General features: G+C 39.5%; 1 protein-coding gene across 4 annotated transcripts in view; it reads right to left on the minus strand.

The window, feature by feature from the left end:
• EPHA3 (EPH receptor A3) overlaps nt 1-23,775 on the minus strand; it is a 573,384-nt gene that overhangs the window by 365,963 nt on the left and 183,646 nt on the right. For all 4 annotated transcript variants that reach the window (XM_073617000.1, XM_073617002.1, XM_073616999.1 and 1 more), the window contains exon 3: nt 21,420-22,080. In XM_073617000.1, the coding sequence (XP_073473101.1) occupies nt 21,420-22,080 (661 nt within the window). The remainder of the gene's footprint in view (nt 1-21,419; nt 22,081-23,775) is intronic.

The following is a 23,775-nucleotide window of genomic DNA, read 5'->3' on the forward strand; positions in this document are numbered from 1 at the left end:
GAAGTGCTGATTTTAACTTGTTATTATCTGCAGCCTGACTACAGAAAAGTGATAATTTGTTTGCAAATGTAAAAATTATTTATACTTTGTCTGTCTAGCTCAGAGTGAGAATTTAGGAGGATGTTAAAAAAATGATGAACAGAGAGGACTTAATGGAAAAAAATCTAGCATCAAAAAATATACATACATATATATATATACATACATATATATATATATATATATATATATATATATATATATATATATATATATATATATATATATATATATATATATATAAACTTTTTTGATGCTAGATTTTTTCCATTAAGTCCTCTCTGTTCATCATTTTTTTAACATAGCCAATTATATTTTGGATAGAGTAAGGGGGGGGGTTAAAACCCCTGTCTGATTTTTATCCATCTGTGTCACATTGGGGAAATTTACCTTCACTTCCTGTCCCATAGCTAAAACAGGAAACCCCTGCAAATTAAGGGAATCCCTTGGGGCCACCCAGGTCATCAGAACTAGTGTCCTCATTCGAAGATTTAGGTTCTATTACTTTTCTGGGGACAGCCCAAAATTTGAGATTTTCTTTTACTTTCACTTTTGATAATACTGGTAAACAGTACACATAGGAAGGGTGAATGTCCCTGACAGGGGCACAGGCAGCAATAATAGGAACCTGACAGGTATTCAAATCTATCTCGACCCTATCCAAAACCAAAAATAAGTTTTGCCTTTATCTATACTATTAATGGGAGAGGAATTAAAAGAGTGTTTGGAAATAAAACAGTTCATTGACAAGATAAAGGTCTCTTGGCCATGTAAACAGCATTAGATAGAGTCTCAAGCAGACTTTTCTCTAGGAAAGGTAAGTAATTCAGCCCCTCTGCATTTTACTGCAGTTTACTTTAACGTCTTTGATTATTTTAGCTGTTTCTAGTACTTCCTTGCTTGAAAACGTTAAACAAGCTTGTGGCTGCAGTAGCACCAGTGAGCATTTTTCTTTTTTGTGTAGCAGGCTCAGAGTTTTTATGTAAAAGGACAGCCAAGAAGCTGTTTAGGTCACATTTATGCTTCTCGCCGGGTGACATCCCCCTCCCAGAGCCCCTTGTGTGGTTCCTGGGCTCTCCCACTCCTTCAGGGAGCTCAGGTCCACAATAACCACTGTTAGGTTGGTGAACAAGAGGACATTGGGGAATTACTGTTGGCCAATCTTCTCTACAGGTCCTTCATTATTTGTTGCCTGTAAACTGATGAGCTGAAAAGTCATTTAGAGTGTAACCTATTGATAATTACGGCTTTTGACCCTTCATAGGCACTCACAGTTTTTAGGCTTGACCTATTTGATCTCTATTTAGGACCCGATTGCAGACAAAACATTTTTTTAGCTTTTTTTTTCTCATTGGATAGAATGGAAAAGGGTTAAAAGATCTGTCAATTAAAAAATCCTATATTTGTCTCTTTTAAAGGAAACCTGTTATAAGAGAATCATATATGCTGCCATTGCTGACCATTCCTTCTGAAAAAGCTAATTGTCTGGGTGTCATGCTGATGCATTGACTTCAATACTTGACACTGATCTGGAACCAGTATAGAACTGACACTTTTCTGAAACTCATTACAGCATGCTTGTTCCGCTTCTGTGACTCAAAAAGTATTGACATCAGACATGGCCAGGCAACAACCATTTTACAAATAGATAAATCAGTGGTGATTCAGATGAGCAGAGAAAAGGAGGGAAAAAAAGAAATAAAAATTCACGGAAGAGATCTTTCTAAGGGTATTATTCAGTTGATCGTATGGGAAAAGTATGTCAAAAAAGTGTAGTAAGCGTAGTAAGCGTACACTCACATTCATAAGGTTGCTAGATACCCGTCCAAGGGTCAAGCAACCTATTTTAGCACATGTGGAAAATATGACTCTCCATGCAGAGTGTGGGCACTCGATACTTTTTGGGATTTTCCAGAAACTCTTGTACCATGCTTGGTTGCATTTAGATCCAGTTAACAATAGTAGATAGGGTAAGGCTCCAAATTGTAACCAGTTTATGGACCAGGGTATTATGGTGTTTTAACCTATTTTCACGATCAATAAATACTAACCTTCGTGAAGAATCCACTTGAAAGCACCTTTTTATTGAATGGATGCCTCTGCTGACCTCACACTGGTTCCATTTTCGTGTCTTATCCTATCTACTGGATATATTATACTGGACTTATCCTATCTACCCATACTCATGACATGGTCACTTTAGGAAAATCTTTCTAAAGTTTCTGTTTGGGACTCATCATCCAAATGGAAGGGAGAGAAAATTTCCGCAGTGGGGACACAGATGGCGATAAAACTTAACTTTTTCCCTCCTAACCTGAAATATTGAAAACATTATTCTTTGTCCTCATTTTGATGATTTGACTGGAGATGGGCCTTAATAAATAACTAAATTTTTTTGTTGAGAAAAAAAACAGTCCCCTCTGGGTGACCTATGTACATTACAAGGTTTTAACAAACTTTGTTGCAGATTCCTAACTTTTGTTATTCTGAAGAAATCCCCGTGTGTTTGTCTGTGTCCATGTGGGAAAGTGAATCTAATGGGAGTGGTTTCATAATTATCAATCATCTGCAGCACCTGCAGGGCACTAATGAGAAAAGCTGCTAGGCCTGCATCCCTTTAGACATGATTTCCTATTGGGAGTATCTCACCAAAAATGACATATTTGTTGCAGGGGATGCCTGAAATCTGACTTGTATGTTAGTGTAGACTTCTGGGAAATATCAGTGAGCCAATCACACAAGCAGGAAATTATGTTTCTGGGGGCGTTGTGTACACATTCTGTGTACAGAACACCTCCAGGTAGCCATATTGCATTGCATTTTACAGAAAATTACAGAGTTGCAGATTGAAAAGGAAGGGTAATTTTAAATGTAGCACTAACTCTCGGTGGAGCTGCTGGTTTAAGCGGGCTTGTTACCTTCACTCCCGACACCCCTGTTTCACCAGCACCGGGTCTAGAATTCCATTGAGTTTACCTCTGGACGATAAAAGCACCAACACTTGAGTACGTTTTCAAGGCTTTATTGAACCAAGTAATGAAGGAAGTAGCAGGAAAGAGGCAGGAGGGAAACTGTGGTGAAGCTCAAATACATTTCTTTAGGATTCTTGAGAACGTCCTTTAAAGTTGAATATTGTAATCGGATGCAGTCCCCTTGTGGGACACAATCTTTGCCAGCCTGGATAGGTTTCTCTCACTTGCCTAGCAGCCAGTACGTAGCACGAACAAAAGTCTCTGCCACAGACTTGATTGAAATAAACCCGTACGATCCTCTGCCACAGGATGTATTAAATGAATGTCAGACACAGTACTTGGACCTCTAAGCCAACCCGGCAGTACTATGCTGTAGAACTACTTTAGGATACGTCCTCCAACCGAGTCACCAGGCCCCTCTCCAGACCAGCACTCTGCATGATCCTTCCATGACGGGTCCTCCCCTGGGATCTTCTCGGTTGTCCAGCTTCTTCACTCTGGATAGACAGCTCAGGACCATTCCTCGGCTGCTGTGGTAGGCCCCAGACATGCCTCCGGGCCCACCCACGCGCCGCAGCGGCGCGGGCCTCTGGAACGGAGGACCACGATGTAGCATTCTAATGCATACCTGTCGGCCAGGAGGGCCAGCAGGTGGCTGTAAAAAAAACCCAAAACATGGCATCTGTCCCATAAATACCCTCTCCCAGAATGCAACTCGGAGGACCACCTCCACCGAGTTGTCTCCGGGACAGAGGAGCACCCATACGCTTCGAAACGTTGCCCGTCCAACACCAGCCAATGCTAACAGCGACACCCACCGGCTCAGTGTGGAACCAGCCAAGCTGGAACAGAGGCAAATCTAACTCCCCTAACGAACAGATGATCAGATGATAGATCATAAATCTACCAGCGCTACATTAATAACATTCAATTGCAATATGACTTGTGTCGCAATTGTATACGCTATATTATTTTTCCCCACGAAAGTAGAGTTACCCTTTAATTTACCTGTAAGCACTGCTTGGCATCTGAGATTAGAGAACTGCGTTAGTTTCAAAATGAAAGTAATTCTAACAAAAACTGTTTGCACGTTGTTTGTACTTATTGTCCACTTTACTAACTCACATTTATCTGTATTACTAAGTATGCCTTGTATGCCTAAGTACTTCAAATAAACAGTTTTTAATAAAAAGATTAAAAAAAAACAAATAAATTATTATATTTTTATACATGCGACCCATGTTGTATGGTGCCTTTTTCAGAACTATGTCTTCCTTATATGTGTGTACTCTGTGCTTTTTCAAAACTTAATTAGTTTGATTTTGCCTCACCTTCTGTCTGGTGAAGATATGGTCAACGGAACAAAAAGTAAGGGAAAACTCTAACAAGGTTCTAATCTTTATCCACCTTATCCAAAAAAAAAAAAGTTTGTGGTTGACAAACACTTTATACTGTATAATAACTGGTATTCTAACCTTGAAAGTTCTTTTTTAGGGATTTTCTGATAAGGTATGACAACTGTCTCCAATTGTTGTCACGCTGTCACATGCTACCTACTACTGTCACTATGAAGTCTAGAACAATGATGTGCTGTCAATGGCGGAGCAAGTGCATATGGGCAAAAGTGGCTAAAAGAAGATGGAAATGGCAACATTGTTTATGGTGGTGCTTTAGAAGGATTTGTAACTCATTTAAATATCCAGTTTTCTTTTCTTCCAATCCATTTGTAGCTACATAGCAGACCCACTACAGGAGCTCCTCAATATTGCCTCTTGTCTGAAATATTGCGTGTGATAGGTCAACTAGAAAAATAAGATCGGAGAAGGAACTAGGACAAGAAAGTCCGGGAAGATGGATTACTGAGCTGCAGTGTAAAATGATAGGACACTTTGCAAATGTTCCAGCAACCTCACTGTCGCTCAATACATTTGATATCTGTTTCCTCATTATTTAGCTGTCTGCCATCAGCTTGTTTTGATAACATCCTTCAGGACAAGTAATAGGAGCACATATGTGAATTGTTTTTACTCAAACCATCTTTCAAGATGGCTCTTGATTTAAGGGTATTTTTCATCAAATGTTATCAAAACTTACACTTCCCTGTACAATTGCTCGCTATGAATGTTTGGTACCAGCTGTCACCGTTGAAATACAAGCCCTTATTAGCCTAAGAAAAAGTTTGCCGGTGAGACTAACTAGAGACTTTCCAATAACTATAAACACTCCGGCAAGTGGGAACAAGAGAATGACAGAATTACAAATCGTGCAGCGCACTGCCCTTAACAATGCTGTGGCTGTGTCCAAGAATGAAACACTTTTTTAAAGCAGGAGTCCTTGGGGAACGAGGACTCAGAAAGATGGAAAAACATTAAAATGTACGAGGTTAAAGAAATGTCAGCAGGATCCCTCAAGAGTTTTTAATATGCATGCCATTAGATGTTTTTATAGAACAATTACCAACAGACGTGTCAGAAATTAATGTCACCATGCCAATGTTTATTCAGCTAGGGCAGTCATCCGGGTTCCCCATTATATATTTATTATTTTTTCAGACATCTTATATTAGAGATCTGTTTTGCTCACACTTTTTGTGATACAAGCAAAGTTTCTACATGCCACCCAAAGAAGCCTTTCATTTTAGCCCCACCTACTTCAGATCCAGCAGATTTACATTTCTGCATGTTAAAAGATTAAAACAAGCTAAATCAGCATAACTCTTCTGAGTTGTTTGACTTTTTCTGTTGTTTTAAACTTCAACATAGTTTCAATGACTTATCTCTTATGTTCAGGTCCTGTCTCCCTGCCTCCACAATTCCCAGCCATCAAAGTGAAAGTGGGGAATCACTATAGATAACATAGGAGGAAAGGATGTTAAAATGCAGCTGCTCATTTGTAAAACAACACTTATAGTCTGCAAGTGTCATTTATTATTGCAATGTAACATTGTATTTACTATTTCACATACCTTAAAGTGGTTGTGAAATCTGAAGGTTTTTTACCTTCCTGCATTCTATGCATGAAGCCAAAAAATCTTCAGGGTGCATCTCCTCTCGTAGCCCCCCCCAATACCTGAGCCTGATCCAACAAAGTGCAAGAGAGCTGAGACTCTCCAAGGACTCCTGATTGGCTAAGACAGAGAAGCAGGAGTTAATGATCAATCACAGCCTGTGAGGAGGGAGCGGAGGGCAGGACTGAGCCATGCTCTGTATCCCATAAAGAAGCAGAGGCAGCCCCAGTGCTGCTTGCTGTGGTGGCACTCAACAAGGGGGAGGGACCAGAAGCACCAGCGGTGGACCTGAGAAAAGGAGGGTCAGGACTGCTCTGTTCAAGACCATTGCACAGAGCAGGTAATTATGGTGTGTTTTTTATTTTAAAGAAAAAAAAAACAAGGCTTTAGAACCACTTTAAAGTTGCATGTAAATTTAGGAAACAGTACAAAAAGTTGCAAAAAGTTTTGTTTACAAAGTTGCTTGGCATCTGTCAACATCAGCACTAAATGACAGATCCCTGGCTGGCTGCTGCTTGTAAACAAACCAGCAGGGTATCTTTAATTTACCTATGTCTGCACTACTGCTGCTAAACAACAGATCCTGTAAACAACCAGTTGGATTCCAGTTCGGTTCAGATCAAACTCATGTTCAACCTGAACCCAAAGCTCACCCCTACTGTTGGGGTCCAACTCATGCTCAGCCCAAACCAAAAGCTTCTACTGTTGATCTGCATATGCCATCCCTATGGCCCCTACTGCTGATCTGCATAGAAAATCAATTTAAAATAACTTACAATCAAAATAAATAAATAGCGTTACTAATTAACCCTTATTAACCCTTAGTTCAATCTAATTAGCCCTAATTAACTCCTTCCTCCTGTTCTTCACTAAGCTATTATTTTTATGCAGATTTTTTTTAATGCCTTTCACAATTAATAATTAATATTTTCATTCTCTTTTATTTTGTTTGTTATTTTTTCAGTGTTGCATTAAAAATGAGCTAAAAAACAAACAAATGTTTTATTTGTAAACAAAACTTGGTTGTAAAACCCTTTTTTTAAGATTACATAGGAAAAAAAATATTTTTGAAATACATTAACACAAGAAGGCATTGTTTACCACCCCAAAAAACTATGTGTATATACTACTGTAAATATAAAGTTTTTTCAGTCCCAAAAGTTTTTCAGTCCAAAAAGGTGTAATGTATTTTGACTTGACTAACAAATAAAATTGGATCCAAACTATCAACTAATATACTTCTTTATATAAGGTGCTCCTCATCCACCACACACTGATTTTTTTATGAAGAAGTATCCCCCCCCCTATACGTTCCCCTATATGCCACGATCTTCTAAATCCCCCAACTATTAGGAATTTACATCACCATACACCATACATCAACACCATACATCACCACTGTCCAGTGGCACCTAACATCACAGTATTTATCATTTACATGGCACTCTTTGTACTGAGTAAGGCCATCTGTGATCTTTGCCAAATCTCTATATCCCATTAGTGAGCTGAGGAGTAACAGTTTTTTAAAATTATAAAGTAGTTTTTGAATGCTGGCATGTGCCCTGTTGAATTACGTGAAGTGTGAATTTTAATAACGGTCCACTTTGAACAAGTTAAACCTACTTTGAGTGTGTGGAAAAGCAGGATAGTTACTTTTTTCTACCCTCAGGCATATTCACTCTGCTAAATATACCTTCTCTTATTAATGGAAAACTGTTTCCAAGTCAAAGTAGATAGTATGAAGTAAGTAAAAAATTAAGGGACACAGGTTCACGCAGTTGGTGTGAAAAATCCATATTTCTGGGGAATTTTTATACCAACTTAAAGATATAAAGAAATTACTTTTTAGAGTACTAAGCATAACAAGGAGTGAAGTCATTATCAGGGTATGCCAAGAGAGAAAAAAATAACTTAAAATTGGCTTAGTTTAGTCCAAAAGTTAAAACACCCTTAAAATATACTTACACAACATTGCTATCGTGACCTCTTGTTAAACCAACGGAATCAGCTCCCTCTTATATGTACAGGTCACAGAACTATTTTTATGATAATCATGACTATTTATCAGCTATAAAAAACTCTCCTCCCTGAAACAAATGCTTTAGTCATTGCCAGATTTCTATTACAATTATCTCTTTTAGACTGGACATTTTTTTACTTCACTGGTCCAGACATGCCTTAAAACAAACCGGTGCTTTGCCTACTCAAGGCAAACCAACAGGTTTGATTTCATTTCCCTGTCATGGACATGGCCAAAAAGGAGGTTTCACAAATTTCAGGCCTACAATATATATATATATATATATATATATATATATATATATATATATATATATATAATTATTTTTTAAGATATGAAAGGATTAACATATAGTTCTAAAGTAACAAAAGAATAATATAATAATGTATAGGATTTATATCAAGATGCTCATTAATAGTACACAAGCATAGTGTAGAATGGACGGCACTTTGCAGAGCAATTGAGCCCTGATTGTCTTACCTTTTCTCTCCCAGTCTCAGTAGGAAATTAAACAAATGAACCCTTGAACCATAATGTAAAGGTTGTCTGACTGTTTGGAGCATGGCAGAAAGTAGGTAGTTATCTTGGCACAGGTTTCTTAAATTATTCAAGCAAGTGAAATGTTAGCAATTAGCTCCTTCATCAAGGGGAGGGCCTGAAGGTGGGTAGCTAATTGCTGGTTCATGAAGAAGTTGCACTCACCTGAAGCTACAACCCATGTCATCTTTTCAAGATCTTCCACCCTCCCTCTCTATTTTGTTATTGTCACAGCTTTATTAGCAGGGGTCTACCATGCTAGTGAAAAATAGTATATTTGATTAATGACTGATTGATGCCCTCAGCAGGCTTTGGTTGGATAGATGTCTGTCTTGAATTTCTGTTTAATGAAACCTTTAAAGCGTTTGTTAACCTAAAAAAGAAAACAAAAAACAGATCCTGTTTGCATAAAGCATGTTATACAGCACAGTGCTTGTTCTGTGTAATTTGGCCCCCTGTATCACCTAAAACACAAGGCTGATCCTGCCTGGCTATATCATCCCCCCTGTAAACTGACCACTGAATATCATGGCTGCTGAGCCCTGACACCGTAGTCAGTTTACATGCCTCCGTCATCCGCAGTCCTGCTCTGTCCTTCTCTGTACTCCTCTCCCCCCTCCCTGACTGTCTGCTCATGTCAACGCACGCCCCCTCTGCTCCTGCTGCTCTCATAATTACTATAAAATCCTCCCATCCCCGTTGTAATATAACAATAAGTGCCCCTGTGTCTGTGTTATGTAAAAAATATGCTGATCTGTACCTATATCAGAGCAGCTCAATCACATGACTCCTCGGTTCTCTCTCTCCTCTCTTCCCCTTCAACCCAGCTGATGTCTTCGGGAGTGCTCGACCCTGCCAGGCAGAGGAGAGAACCGAGGAGTCACATGATCGCTGGGAGACACTCTAAAATAGGTACAGATCTGCATATTTTTTATATAACACAGGCACAGGGACACTTATTATTACGTTACAGAGGGGATGGGAGGATTTTTATAGAAGTGGCTTAACAATGTTTGGATGCTCAGAGCTCATCTGCAGCTGGCACAGGTTTTTTTTTGTCTATGCAAGTCAGTTCATCTGTTGAGTATTTAAGTGATTTTAAAGGATCACCTTGCAAAACAACCCATTCAGTTTAAACTAGAAATGAAAAGCAAAACATTTGTGTATAGATGTAAAAAACATTATATACACCGTTTTTTTTTTTTTATAAGTAATCACATACCCTCTGCTCTCATCTGCATAGAGAGGTGGAAGAGGAGAAACAGCAGTACACTGATCTTACCAGTGAATGGCCATGCAGGGGGTGTGTGTCAGCAGAAGTCTGATCATTGGAGGAGAGCAGGATCAGTTCCCAGCACAGCTAGGAACTGACTACACTGTGTTCTCATGCTTAGTGTGATGAGTCTTTAAAAGAAAAGCATAGCGATTGGCAAAACATCAGGGATTTCACACAAAGGAAGCGATACAAAGGGAACAGGATACCTTTTCACACAAGTACATGGTACATTAGGCACATATTAGGAATATGAAATGTTGGGTTTACATATTCTTTATGTAAGCCATGCCACCCACGTCCTTAACAACCATGAGACATCATCTGTCAGTGGGCTTCCCCCCAACAACCACAAGCCAGGGTTGTCGCGAAAAGGCCCTTGTCCCCATCAACATGGGGACAAGGTGCTTTGGGGTGTGGTGGTGCAGAGCCCCCCTGCCCCAAAGCACCCACCCCCCCCATGTTGAGGGCATGTGGCCTGGTATGGTTCAGGAGAGGGGGCTCGCTCACCCCCCCTTTTCTGAGCTGCCAGGCTGCATGCTTGGATATGGGTCTAGTATGAATTTGGGGGAGACAACATGCTGTTTTTTTAACATTTTGGCATGGGGTTCCCCATAAAATCCATACCAGACTCGAAGGGCCTGATATGGACCGGGGGGGACTCTACCTCGTTTTTCTAAATATTTTTCTATTGCCGGGCAACTTCCGGCATCTTTATCTTTATATTCTACTGTCAGTAGGAAAACCGCTGACAGATGATGACTCATGGTTGTTAAAGTGGAGGGCCACCCTAAAAAGAAATTGCATGAAAAATCCTAAAAAAATAAAAAAAAAACATTTGAAAAAAAAAAAAAAAAAAAAACTTACCTAAACCCTTGTTGCTAGGCAGTCTTCCTAATCTGCCTCTTCCTATTCCACGGCGTGTTCTGCTCCTTGGTGAGTGGCCCCGTTGCCTTCTGGGAACTGTGTGTGTTCCCAGAACACCACGGGGCCATTCACAGAGTGCCGCGCCGCTCGCGCGTGCGCAGTAGGAAACTGGCAGTGAAGCGGCAAGGCTCCACTGCCTGTTTCCCTTACTTAGGATGGCGGTGCCGGAACCCGAGAGCCGAGGGACGGGTCGGCCACCGGCAGCTGACATCGCAGGCACCCAGGACAGGTAAGTACTTATTTAAAGTCAGCAGCTACAGTGTTTGTAGCTGCTGACTTTTAATTTTTTTTTTTCAGGGACGGAATCCCGCTTTAAGGACACGGGCGGCCAACTTCCAGGCCCGCTGCTTAACAACCAGCTATTTCTTCACACAGAATTCTAATCGGTCGATCGTGTTTCGACCGATCCGAATTCTAATTGTTCTGAAAAGTTGGAATTCATTAGAAAATTTATAAATGAAACTAAATTTAATGAAAATGAAACGAGACTAAACAAATTCCGAAACCAAACTAAACAAATTCCATAACGAAAAAAAATTAGTAACATAACCAATCTATCCAAAATAAAACGAAACAAATTTTTCTGTTCTGTACATGTCTATTGACCGGTTCTCGCCTGGCCTATAACAAGACAATGCCGGCGGGAACCTCTCGTTAATCTGGGTGGATATCATATGACGTCCCCCCGGATCACGTCCCTCGCGTGGCCGCAGGGCCAGGCAGCAGCGCGATCTGTCACTGGCTGCTTCTGCCAGAGGCAGCTGATAACTGATCACTGTACCAGCCCACTGCTCGTACCATGTGTCCACTATAACCAATTACAGCAGGTGACATGACAATTGTAAACAATGGATGGCTTCCTTTCAAGCCATCCATTGCACACAATTGTGTTGCTAGCTGTGATTGGCCAGTGTGATTACATTGTACAGACTGGGCCAATCACAGCCCATCTGTACCATGTGATTAGTACTGGCCAACCACAGCTAATCACAATAGAATCAACAGAATCAATTTCATTCAGTAAAATGCCTGCATATAGCAATTACATTTATTGCTACAGTATATGCAAACACAATATGTAAAAAAAAAAATACTGATTGCTTCCCCAGAGTAGTACAATGTTACTATGGTAACATTATATTGCTCTGGTCAAAGTGAGTTAAAAAAAAAATGTAAATAAATAAATAAATAAATAAATTAATAAAAATTAAACATAATTGAAAAAATAAAATAATATATATTTTTTTTTTCGTACTGTCACCAGTCAGTGTCCCTGATTACTGCCACACCAGTTATATGATGATGCTGTACTACACTGGTGACAGTATGTAAAAAATAAAAAAATAAAAGCTTATGACACAAAAACAACTTCAAAAAAACTCGCCATGCCTCTTACTAAATACCTTGGACTGTCTACTTTCCAAAAAGGGGTAATTTGGGGAATATCTGTACTCTACTGACATTCTTGGGCCTCAAGAAATGAGTACATCAGGTGTGATCAATTTTCAGATATACAGTATACTATAGTTTGTGGACTCTATAACGTTCCTACAGACTAAATAATATAAACTGATTTGGGTTATTTTCACAAAAGAAAAGTAGCAGAATACATTCTGGCCTAAATTCATTAAGAAAAATATTTATTTGCAAATTTTACAACAGAAACAAAGAAAAACATATTTTTATTATGACGGCATCCCAGAACGGCCGCTCACGTGCGCCCGTGGTCGCGACCGCACCGTGTTGCTAGGACACGGCACAACCCCAATGTCTGTAAAGAGCCGCGTCCGCGGCTCTTTAACCATGTGATCGGCTGTGTCCAATCACAGCCGGTCACATGTAAACATGGAGATGCCAGTAATCAGCGCTCCTCGCCTCACACTGACAGAGTGTGTGGCTAGGAGAGCCGATCAGCGGCATCTCCTCACAGGAGACATCTATACATGTAATCAGGGCACTGATAATCAGTGCCCTGATTACAATAGTGACACCAGTGCCACAAATCAGTGCCAGCGATTAATGCCCACCAGTGCCAGCAATCAGTGCCCACTACTGCCAGCAATCAGTGCCCACCACTGCCCATAAGTGTCACCAATCAGTGCCCATTAGTGATGCCAGTCCATGCTGGCTATTAGTCCTGCCTATCAGTGCTGCCCATCAATGCCCATCAGTGTCGCCCATCAGTGCCACTCATCAATGCCCATCAGTGCCCATCAGTACCGCCTATCCGTGCCACCTGTCAGTGCCCACCAGTGCTGCCAATCAGTGCCACCTATTAGTGCCGATCAACTCTACCTAACAGTGCCCATCAGTGCCACATATCAGTGCCACCTATCAGTGCCCATAAGTGCGGCATATTAGTGCCTCCTCATCAGTGCCACCTAATCAGTGCCCATAAGTGCTGCCTCATCAGTGCCCATAAGTGCCACCTCATCAATGCCCACCAGTTCAGCCTATCAGCGCACATCAGTGAAGGAATAAAATTACTTAATTACAAAATTTACTGACTGAAACTAAGTAAAAAAATTGTTTTTCACATTTTTTGGTCTTTTTTTTTGTAAAAAATAAAAAACCCAGCAGTGATTAAATACCACCAAAAGAAAGCTCTATTTGTGTAAAGAAAATTATAAATATGTAGTGTAGCATGACCGCGCAATTGTCACTCAAAGTGCAACAGTGCTGAAAGCTGAATAATGGCTTGGGCAGGAAGGGATGTAAGTGCCCTGTAGGCAAGTGGTTAAATACCACCAAAAGAAAGCTCTATTTGTGTAGACAAAATTTAAAAAATTTAGTTTGGGTACAGTGTTGCATTTGTCACTCAAAGCGTGACAGCGCTGAAAGCTGAATATTGGCTTGGGCGAAGTGGTTATCACTTCCACCTAGCATCAATAATGTCATCGGTTCAAATCACAACCATGACACTGCCTGCCTGGAGTTTGCATGTTCGCCTTGTTGCTGTGTGGGTTTCCTCCCATGCGCCAAAGACATGCTGGTAGGTTAATTGGATCCTTTTTAATTTAGCTCTAGTGTATGAATGTGAGTTAGGGACCTTAGATTGTAAGCTCCTTGGAGGCAGGGACTGATGTGAATGTAAAATATATGTGTAAGTTGACAGTGCTATATAAGTACCTATAATAATAGATACATTATAAACAGTATTTCTGTCTAACGTTCAGCTTTAAGATATTTTTATTTATTAGAGAACTGCAGAACAACTTAAAACATATATTAAAACATATATTATTTTGGCTGCTACAAACAAGTCTAGTCAATGGCACATTTTTGAAGGTGCTAAATATTTCGACCAGATTCAGTCCCAGAAACACATGAGAGGAAAAAAAATGAATCTAATCAAATAAACTAATTCAGTTCTGTGCAATGTGCAAAGCAGATTGCAAGGAGAGAAAACTGAGAGCACCTCAAATTAAATGCAAGGCAAGTTCTAGCACGCACTAAGCCCCAATGTTGTTCTGTGCATAAGCAGGAGTACAATGTCAGCTCAGCCTCCTCAAAAAGACATGAAACCCCTGCCGTGCTCTTGTAGTGGACTTGATGAATGCAAAACACACAACTGTATTATTTTTACACGCTGCATTAACATCACCGGATTGAGCAAATATGCTAAGTATAAAGAACACTTTTGTTCCAGAAAATGAAGTCATATTTGGTGATGTAGTAAATGTTATAAAAATGGGAAAATGATTACATTCCTTGTGATTAATCAGATGTAGTGATAATGGAACAAAGGCTGGATGAAAGGAGTGGTAGATCTTTAACCTTTTTGTTATCAAGGGCATCTTATATGTTCGTGACAAGCCCATATTATTCCCTTTTGCTGCTTGTTGTCTGCAAAACAGGAACTAATTCAAAGGACTTCAGACTTATTTAATAAAGCTGTGAGCTGTGGTAATGCATAGGCTATAATGACCTAAAGGAACCAGATTTCAGCACTGCATTCAGATCAGCGAAAAATGGATTCTGATTGGTTGATATTGGTTTCTATACTGTGCACTCTTTGTATTTAAAATAAACCCCCTAGTCCTTTGGTGCCCAACCCGTGGCCCCTTTGACACTTATAGTTTGTTGCTTTGTTTCCTACAAAATATTCTATAGACTTGCTGGTTTGGTTTATTTCTTTCACACCATCATAGTTTTTTCTGTGCTCCCCATTCCTTTTCTCTTTTTATTTTTTCTCTTTATATAATGGAGCTTGCTGTGGGAAATATCAAATGTTGCAGACATAATTTTTAATGGGGCTGTAGGGTACACAAGTGTAAAAGCATTAATTTGTAGAGGGACTTTAATAGAAAGTATCTCCTCGGTCTCATGTAGCATGTCTCCAGTCCATGTCTCTTGAAGCATGTCCCTAGCCCACAACTCCAATAGCATCTTCAAATCTCTCAACCATCTCCTGTAGCATGCCCATGGTCTCTGACCAACTCCCATTGTCTCACTCTGTCTCTGACATCTTTCTGCAGCATTTTGTGCCATTTGGTGATGTCAGGGGCCACACTTAAGGCCCTCTATTTCAAGTTGACTTCCACTGTTCTGTGTTATTTAAGTGCACACACAAATATTTATCCACATGCACCTTTGTATAAAGCTGACTACAAGCATTAGATAAAAGTTTCTCAATTCTTATGTCGTAAGAACAATAATGTGTCCTGCAAAATAATCCAGACCAACTGTTACAGTTATCATAGACATAAAAGGCTATTGCCCATTTTGTTTGATTTTGCCTCATGTCTTTGGGTAGTATTAGACTGCAGAAAACACTCTCAGTTGTCCCAACTGAACTACCTACTGGGCATATTGGATAAAGCCCAAGCATTCTTCACATTTGCTTGCCCAACTTCATGGTGTCACAACAATGGCATCGCTTAATCAGCAATTCCTGCTGAAAACAACCGATCAGTGAGATACTAATACTGTGTGCGCATAATGTGAGTTCTCTTTACCTTCCTGCAAATAGCACTAATGCTTTTTTTCACAAAGATACTAAGCTTATACTACCTAAAACCTGTTTTACCAAAAGTGGGTGCTCCACAAATTACCTGTGATGGGAAAAATAGTTAGGTAATATGAATACTTTTCCCTGATGTGCCCCGACAGTGACTAGGTGAGGGTGGCGCCACTTTCATTGGGACAGATCTCAAAATATGCTGAGTAGTCCAAATCCAATGAGAAGATGATCCTGGACTGTTCTGCAATGTCATCTCAAGAGATTTGGGCCACTCGGCATTCACTACAATCTTGCTGCCAGGAGGATGACATAACCCCCTACACTACCAAAATCAAGGAAAGGTAAGTATATTATCCAACTTTTTCCCTTCACACAGGTACTTTCATGCAGTGTTTTAAGGAGGTGGGGCACCTTTCATAAACTGACCTTGTCACTGAGGTGAAAGGTCCTGTTTAACTGCCCCTCTCCCTGCTTTTTCTACCACCAATCACATCCAATCATCTAAAGTAAGTCTAATTCTATTTGGAGGCTGTCCAAAACTTCTGGTAGGTAAACTGTGCTGAGTCTTATAGTTCTTCCTTCATCTCTGACAATCAGATCCTCTCCAAGTGCTTAATATATGTGAGATTATAGGGCAATTAGCATGAGACAATCTCCTAGCCATAGAGGGATAAATTGATGAATTGAGATGTGGAGATGTGATGTTGTTGTTTGTGTTATCCACTCTTTTATGACCGGGGGGGGGGGGGGGGGGTAACGTAAATGTCGTTATTCCCAAAGTCCAGCCCTTACCTCCACAAGCATAAATATAAGTGTAGAGATAGATGAAAGAAAGTGGGCCTAATGCATTATCCCTCAAAAGAGTAAAATAAAATAAGTACAACCCTCTTTTTTTCGTCTATTTTTACAGTGATTTGAGGACAACCCTAGTCCTAGAGGGCAGCAAGGCTTCAAGAGAATTATCCATCTTTGCAATGGTATTCCATCTCCTCAGTTCCTATTTGGTTATCTCACTTATACGCAGGGGATTATTGTTGCAATAAAATATAAGTGTGTGGATTCTCCAAAGATTCAGCAGCCTTTTAGAATGCTTTTCTAATGAGATCTCTTGGCATAGGATAATGGTTGAGTCTTGAATTACAGCAGATATCCTACTCATTGCCCAATCCCATTGGAATCTATTGTCTGTAGCCACCATAACAGTGCCACCACATTAATGGTGAAAAAGGGAAAAACTTGAATTAGGTCAATATTATAAACACTGTGTTAAAAATAATCCAAAATTAGACTAAATCGTCACACTAGACAGCGCTAATGTTGAGCAATTAACAGCTAAAACATACGGCCAACAACACATGCAAAGGAAAATCCTGTAACAGAACGTCCCTTAGGAGAAAGTCCCTTATAAAGGGCAGTGATGTAAAGTTCAGGCTGTCGAAGTCAGGATATGAGGAAACGCGTCAGTGCGTGGCTTACGCAACGTAGGAAGTGACGTGTGCGCTCCACCTGAGCCAACTGCACAACCAGGAAGTGACCATCGTCTCCTGTGTAGCGGCGCTGACGTCTCATGGTGAAGTTTACACAGTCTCACTACCTGCTTGCTTGATTGCTCTTTTTTAAGCTAATTGATGTATGTGTATTTATTGAAGGGGGGTTGCTGTTTTTTATATGTGGAAGGGTATACAGTCAATAAACAGGATCACGCTATGTGCACTTTTTTTTCCGTTTTTTGACTTATTATGAGCCCTGAAAATCCATGACCCTCCATGAAGTGATGGTAACAACAAGATTTATATTCTGAATGCTCTATTACTCCCCAATTTTGGTGAGTTTAACCCCCTAGGGGGAGAGTGGTCGCACCGGGTGGATTTCCTAGTGATCGGTGGAAGGTGCATGCTGAGGAATGTTTTCATGATCACCTGATTAATATTTTTGAACTACACCCTGAACTTTACATCACTGCCCTTTATAAGGGACTTTCTCCTAAGGGACTTTCTGTTACAGGATTTTCCTTTGCATGTGTTGTTGGCCGCATGTTTTAGCTGTTAATTGCTCAACATTAGCGCTGTCTAGTGTGACGATTTAGTCTAATTTTGGATTATTTTTAACACAGTGTTTATATTTACGTATTTTGTTTGAGACAGCTGCTCTTTCTTTTCCCTGGTTTCCTCTCTGCATAGCCGCAAAGTGGATTCTAATCATATATATGCATTTATGAATGTTTATGAATATCTACATAGCTGCAAAGTGATGTTTATTCACATTTATGCACTTTTGAATGTTCATTAATATCTGTTTACACTTATCTGTATTTGGGATCAGCATAGTGACCTGGCGCTGAGTGGTGTTTCTGTAGGCCTGGTGAAACACCTGTAGTTTATATTTCAGGTCAATATTATACAAGAATATTACATTCACATGCAGGTCCCCCTGATATAATACTGACTGTCATAATAACACTAGTAAAAGAATCAAGCAAGCCTGTGACAGAATCCTAATGAAAAACGTCTGAGAGTGCTGCGCCTTAAACCTTGCATGGAGCTACGATGGGACAACTACAAGAATTACTTTAGCTCTGAAATAACAATTTTAAATATTATCTTCTGAAATATAAAGCAAGGTAGCATGGGTAAAATAAAAATCATCCTCTAAGCTTAGTTTATAAGTTTGAACACTTCTTTGGTAACGAGAATTGCCAAAGCCAGCATGATAAATCTGTCTTGTTCATATTGAAGCAGAATATTAAGGCATAATTCCAGGCAAATAGTGAATACAAGTTTAAAATACATATATGTGAGCAGTTTTGTCTAATAAAGGATTTTAATCTGTTAAGCCCATCTTGTGATTCACAGATTCTTGCCACATTTTACAGGTAGGGAACAGCCCCATTTCCCCAGTTGCATCTTCCAGTGTCACATCTACATCTCCAACCTGTCCACTGGGTAAGGAATCTGTATAGTCTCTTTCGGTCACTAGGCAGGAAGGTGGCATTAGAAGCTTGTAAAATTGACACAGGGGGGAGATGAATAATTTTTTTGAGTAGGTAGTTTGAACAAATTCTATGAATCAAGACTGGCTGGACAAAAATTTGGTGGGTAAAACCCCTAACATACTATGAATTTACCTGTTTGCAGTTAAATTGTGCAGGAATACAAAAGTGGTTTATGAAATGGCGTTTTAACAGTCATAGCACCCACGTTTGTAAAATGTACAAATCAAACATATATAAAACTTGACAAAGCACCAGTTAAAGTTACTAAATGTGAATTAAAGACAGACCCACTAGTAAACACAACCGCCCACAAACAGGACTTTTCCTGAGCAGCTTGGTAGGTATGTATCTTGCCCCGAAAATGATCACTGAAAATGCGCATTCTCATATAAAACCCTAACACTTAGACAGTTATTTATTAAATAAAAATACATTTCAATTCACCCAGTGAAAGTGCGTGTACATTTTTTCTGTGCAAATGTGGCAAAAGTGCTCTGGACAAATGATTTTCATTGTGTTAAAATGGAAAATACTGCATTTAGCTCCTAAATGGTACAAAGAATTATAGGAAATTCCCATAATAGGGAATAAAAAACATTTAGCCAGCACAGGAAATTGCCCAATAACATTATTTTTTGCCATTTCTACAGAATGAATGTACATGTACTTTCCCTGGGTGAATAGCTAGGCAGTATTTTTTTTATAAATACACCCATTAAAGTGTATGTAAACCCTAACAGTGAACTCTTATATGCTCCACTGTGGTCTTCAAATACTGTTGCAAGCTCTTTGTTCTGCTCCTCCAAAGATACAGTATTTTCTACGTAGGAACATATTTTTGACAAGTTTACCAGGTAAAAATAAGGGAACAAAAACCTGGAAACAACCGCCATATTTAAGAACTAGTAAGTTGAAATATTTTTTGGATTTAGATGCACTTCAAATGAAGCATTTATAACACACATTGCCAATATGCCACATCTCATCCACAACTAATTTCACATATATCTAGAAGGCTCTTCATAGTACAAACATTATTATTATAAATACTTAAAAGTATGCAGTATATGATTGAAGAAATACAAAAAAAAGATGATCAGTCTACCAGAATCTTGCAAAAGTACATAAACTGATGTTACATTATAATTATTCAACACCATAGAGATACAATGAAGATGTAAAGAGATGTGAAGATACAGATTATACTAAAAGAGAAGAAGAAAAAGTATAAGAATCCAGAATTTATAAAGACCATCAAGAACAATTTTCTTTTTTTTCTGAAAAAAAAGGACACTAACATATACTGCACATGTGTCAACAGCATACTTTTAAACTGAACCTCAGTCATTTCATTTTGCACTATACAGTATTTCAGAGATACATAAGGTGTTAAAGCAATGTAGATAAAGGCTATTTTTTTATACTTAGAATCACTTAGATCAGGGGTAGTCAACCTCAGCCCTCCAGCAGTGGTGAAACTACAAATCCCATCATGCCTCTGCCTCTAGGAGTCATGCCTGTGATTGGAAGGGTCTTGCAATGTCTCATGGGACTTGTAGTTTCAAAACAGCTGGAGGGCCGAGGTTGCCTATCCCTGACTTAGATATTTAGATTTGGGTGAAGAGTCAGAAGGGATAGCCAGAGTGTTATGTTCCGTAATATATGCCCTGTAAAGTTCCTCTGTCAATCTCTTCCAGTCGCTGCTTTTGCAGAGTGAGCGATAAGGAGATAAAATGAATGCAGGAACTTCATGCTAGAGTGCACTATGCCTGTCCACTGCAACTTGTTAATGCACCCAATGTATACTTATACACAAAACTAAAGTGAACATTTTTGGTCAAATTGTTCTGCAAAACATTAAAACCATTTGACATTATTATACATTTGTACATTTAGTCTGCTTTGACACTGACAAACTTGCTGGTTGACAACCTTGTTCAGTCCTCCTCAAATCAATGTGCAAGTGCTGTACATGCATTAAGAACACATAAAGGGAATAACATTTAATTCAGCACATAACAGCTATGTAGTGGTAAAAATAATATATGCTTTAAGGGCACTTTCACACTCACAGCGCCCGGGCGTTGACGGTAAAGCGCCACTATTTTTAGCCATGCTTTTCAGCCGCTAGCGGGGTGCTTTTAACCCCTGATAGCAGCCGGAAAAGGGTTAAAAGCGCTGCAACGGAGCTTTGCCAGCGCTTCGACTGTGCTGCCCATTGATTTCAGTGGGCATACACCGCTCCTAAAGCGCCTCAAAGAAGCTGCTAGCAGGATTTTTTTGACATCCTGCCAGCTCACCGCTCCAGTGTGAAAGCACTCGGGCTTTCACACTGGAGTGACAGGAGAGGCGCTTTACAAGTGCTATTTTTAGCGATATAACACCTGTAAAGCGTCTCAGTGTGAAAGGGGTCTAATTCTTGCTTCCTGTGTATTTGGTGCAGTAAAATGTTAAAGGACACCATCTGCCTCTCTGAGATTAGCAACAGCATTAGAAACCTTGGGTTGACGTCAACTTTTTCACTGGCTAAACATACATGTTACATAATTTTTCTATTACGAATATGCAATCATTAATATAAAAAGTTCATGCAAAGACTATTTACAGTCATTTTAATTAAATAATTTAAGCTGAAGAAAAGATCCACTTTCATCTGTTGCCTTATAACTACAAAATCACTGATTATTACCTTGACAAGTGAACCCTCGCTCTTCAAAACCAGGATTGCACAGACACTTCCCAATGGGCACCAACCATTCACCCTCGGTGCTGCAGTACATTTTGGGTGGATCCTCTTCTTTGGAATGGTTGACACAGGAACCTCTCACCTCCACCAGAGAATGTGAGTCCATAGGTACAGTGTCTGGGAACATGGCTAAGTTCTTCACAGTGAAAGGACACTTTTTGTAATATACCCGCACGGATACTAAGGCAACACAGGCACCAACATCCTGAAAAGCCAAATACAGTCCTTTTTTACTGATCGGCCCCACTTCTCGGACCTCAGTGTTTAGTTTCAGAATTCGATCTCCCAGGTCCATCTGGGTGAAGCTCTCATCAGCTGCGATTGTGTCAATCTTTGTAAACTGATGCTCCCTAAACTTGACCCCATGGTCCTCATCTGACTCCCAGTAGTAAAGGTTAAATGTTTCTTTACATGTTCCCAATACAAGTGGGATGCTGTTGCAGTCTCGTAAGGTGAATTTTAGCTCAACATAGATTTTTTGAGCTGCGTTGCGGGGAATCCAATTTGTTCTAAGCCAGTTATTTTGATTATGGTCCATAACATTGCAGACTTGGTAGGTTCTTATGGGAGTGTAGTGCTCATCCACTCCACTAATTTCTTCCCACTGAAAGCAAAAACAAAGAGAACATATGAATCTATGGAAAATGAAAATGTAAGTTATATGGTTCCTACAAAACACTGGCATACATGGGGTTTATAGACTATGATTGATTGAAGCATTTGAGGTGAACAAACTGGATCAAATAACTTTTTATATACAGACATACTTTAACATGTTTGGATATCAGGGGCCAAGCTACAAAATATAGACTGATTAGGGGTTTTGAATATAGAGTGTCTAAAGCCAAAGTGCTTTTAGTGTTGGATAGAGTGGAGAAGTTTTTATTTCTTTCTGGTTACTGGCTAAAGAGATTTGCTCTCTCCTTCTCAAAGAAAGAGTTAATTCAAAATTTTAAGTTGGAATGGAGGAGAAATCTTCCAATGGGAACACTGTTCTAGTGACAACTGTCTAAGAGGGTATTTCCCTAACTTTGGAGAGACATCCTGTTATATCTACAGGAAAGGAAGTTAGGGAAACTCTCTTGAATAGTACACAAAAAAAACTAACTCGTTTTTCAGGGTTCCCTACTCTATTCAAATTGGGAAAAAATTGGCTTTAAATAAGTTTTAAAATCATGATCCACTTAATATCTTAGAATGATAAATAGTAATGTCATCTCATGATAATAATATAAATAAGAAACAAAAAATAAAACATTATATTTCCCTAAAATGACAATAAATATTCTGATAATATACTCTGGCTCTTTCCTTTACCATCATCATATCATTATTTCATGTAATAACCATACAACAAAGAGAATCTCCCTTGTTAGTTATACTGTAAACTGAATTGTTTGCAAGTTCCTCTTTTTCCTGTATTTGAAACATGGGGGGCTTTTAGCTCCTTTGCACAAATCACTCACCTGTTATGATGACTTTAGGGGCTCTTTCACACCAGCAGCTGTGTTGAATGCATGGCCACTGGTGTGCACTGGAAGAATACAGTACCGATTCGCTAATACCTACACATCATGTAGTTTACCTTTTTCTTTGATAGAACTTTATTGAAATGCCACAAGTGACATTTTATTGAATTCTATTGGTGGCAGCACGGTGTGATGTGCACAACGCTGCACCGAATAAAAGTACTGCATACCGTATTTTTTTTCAGCTTACAACACCACAGCACAGTGGTGTCAGATGGCCCTATAGAAAACAAGTTATTTTTTTTGTCTCATCTTGCATTTGTCTCTAGCGCACCTGATGTGAAGGAGCCCTTAAACCAGGGATCCTCAAACTATGGCCCTCCAGCTGTTGCGGAACTACACATCCCATGAGGCATTGTAAAACTTTGACATTCACAGACATGACTAGGCATGATGGGAATTGTAGTTCTTGAACAACTGGAGGGCCATAGTTTGAAGACCCTTGCCTTAAACAGACCTAAAGTCAAAAGTTGACCTGTTGCTCCTAACATGAAAAATGTAAGCTCAACCCCCAAAACACATACCTCTTCTTTAGTGATCCTAAAAGAAAAAATGTATTTTTAACTACTTGCCTACTGGGCGCTTTTACCCCCTTCCTGCCTAGGCCAATTTTCAACTTTCAGAGCTGTCACACTTTGAATGACAATTGCGCGGCCATACAACACTGTACCCAAATTACATTTTTATCATTTTTTTTTAAAGACAGATAGAGCTTTCTTTTGGTGGTATTTAATCACCACTGTTTTTTTTTTTTTTTGCTAAAAAAGTCA

Source organism: Aquarana catesbeiana, linkage group LG02, assembly GCF_042186555.1.
Source record: "Aquarana catesbeiana isolate 2022-GZ linkage group LG02, ASM4218655v1, whole genome shotgun sequence".
Lineage (NCBI taxonomy): Eukaryota > Metazoa > Chordata > Amphibia > Anura > Ranidae > Aquarana > Aquarana catesbeiana.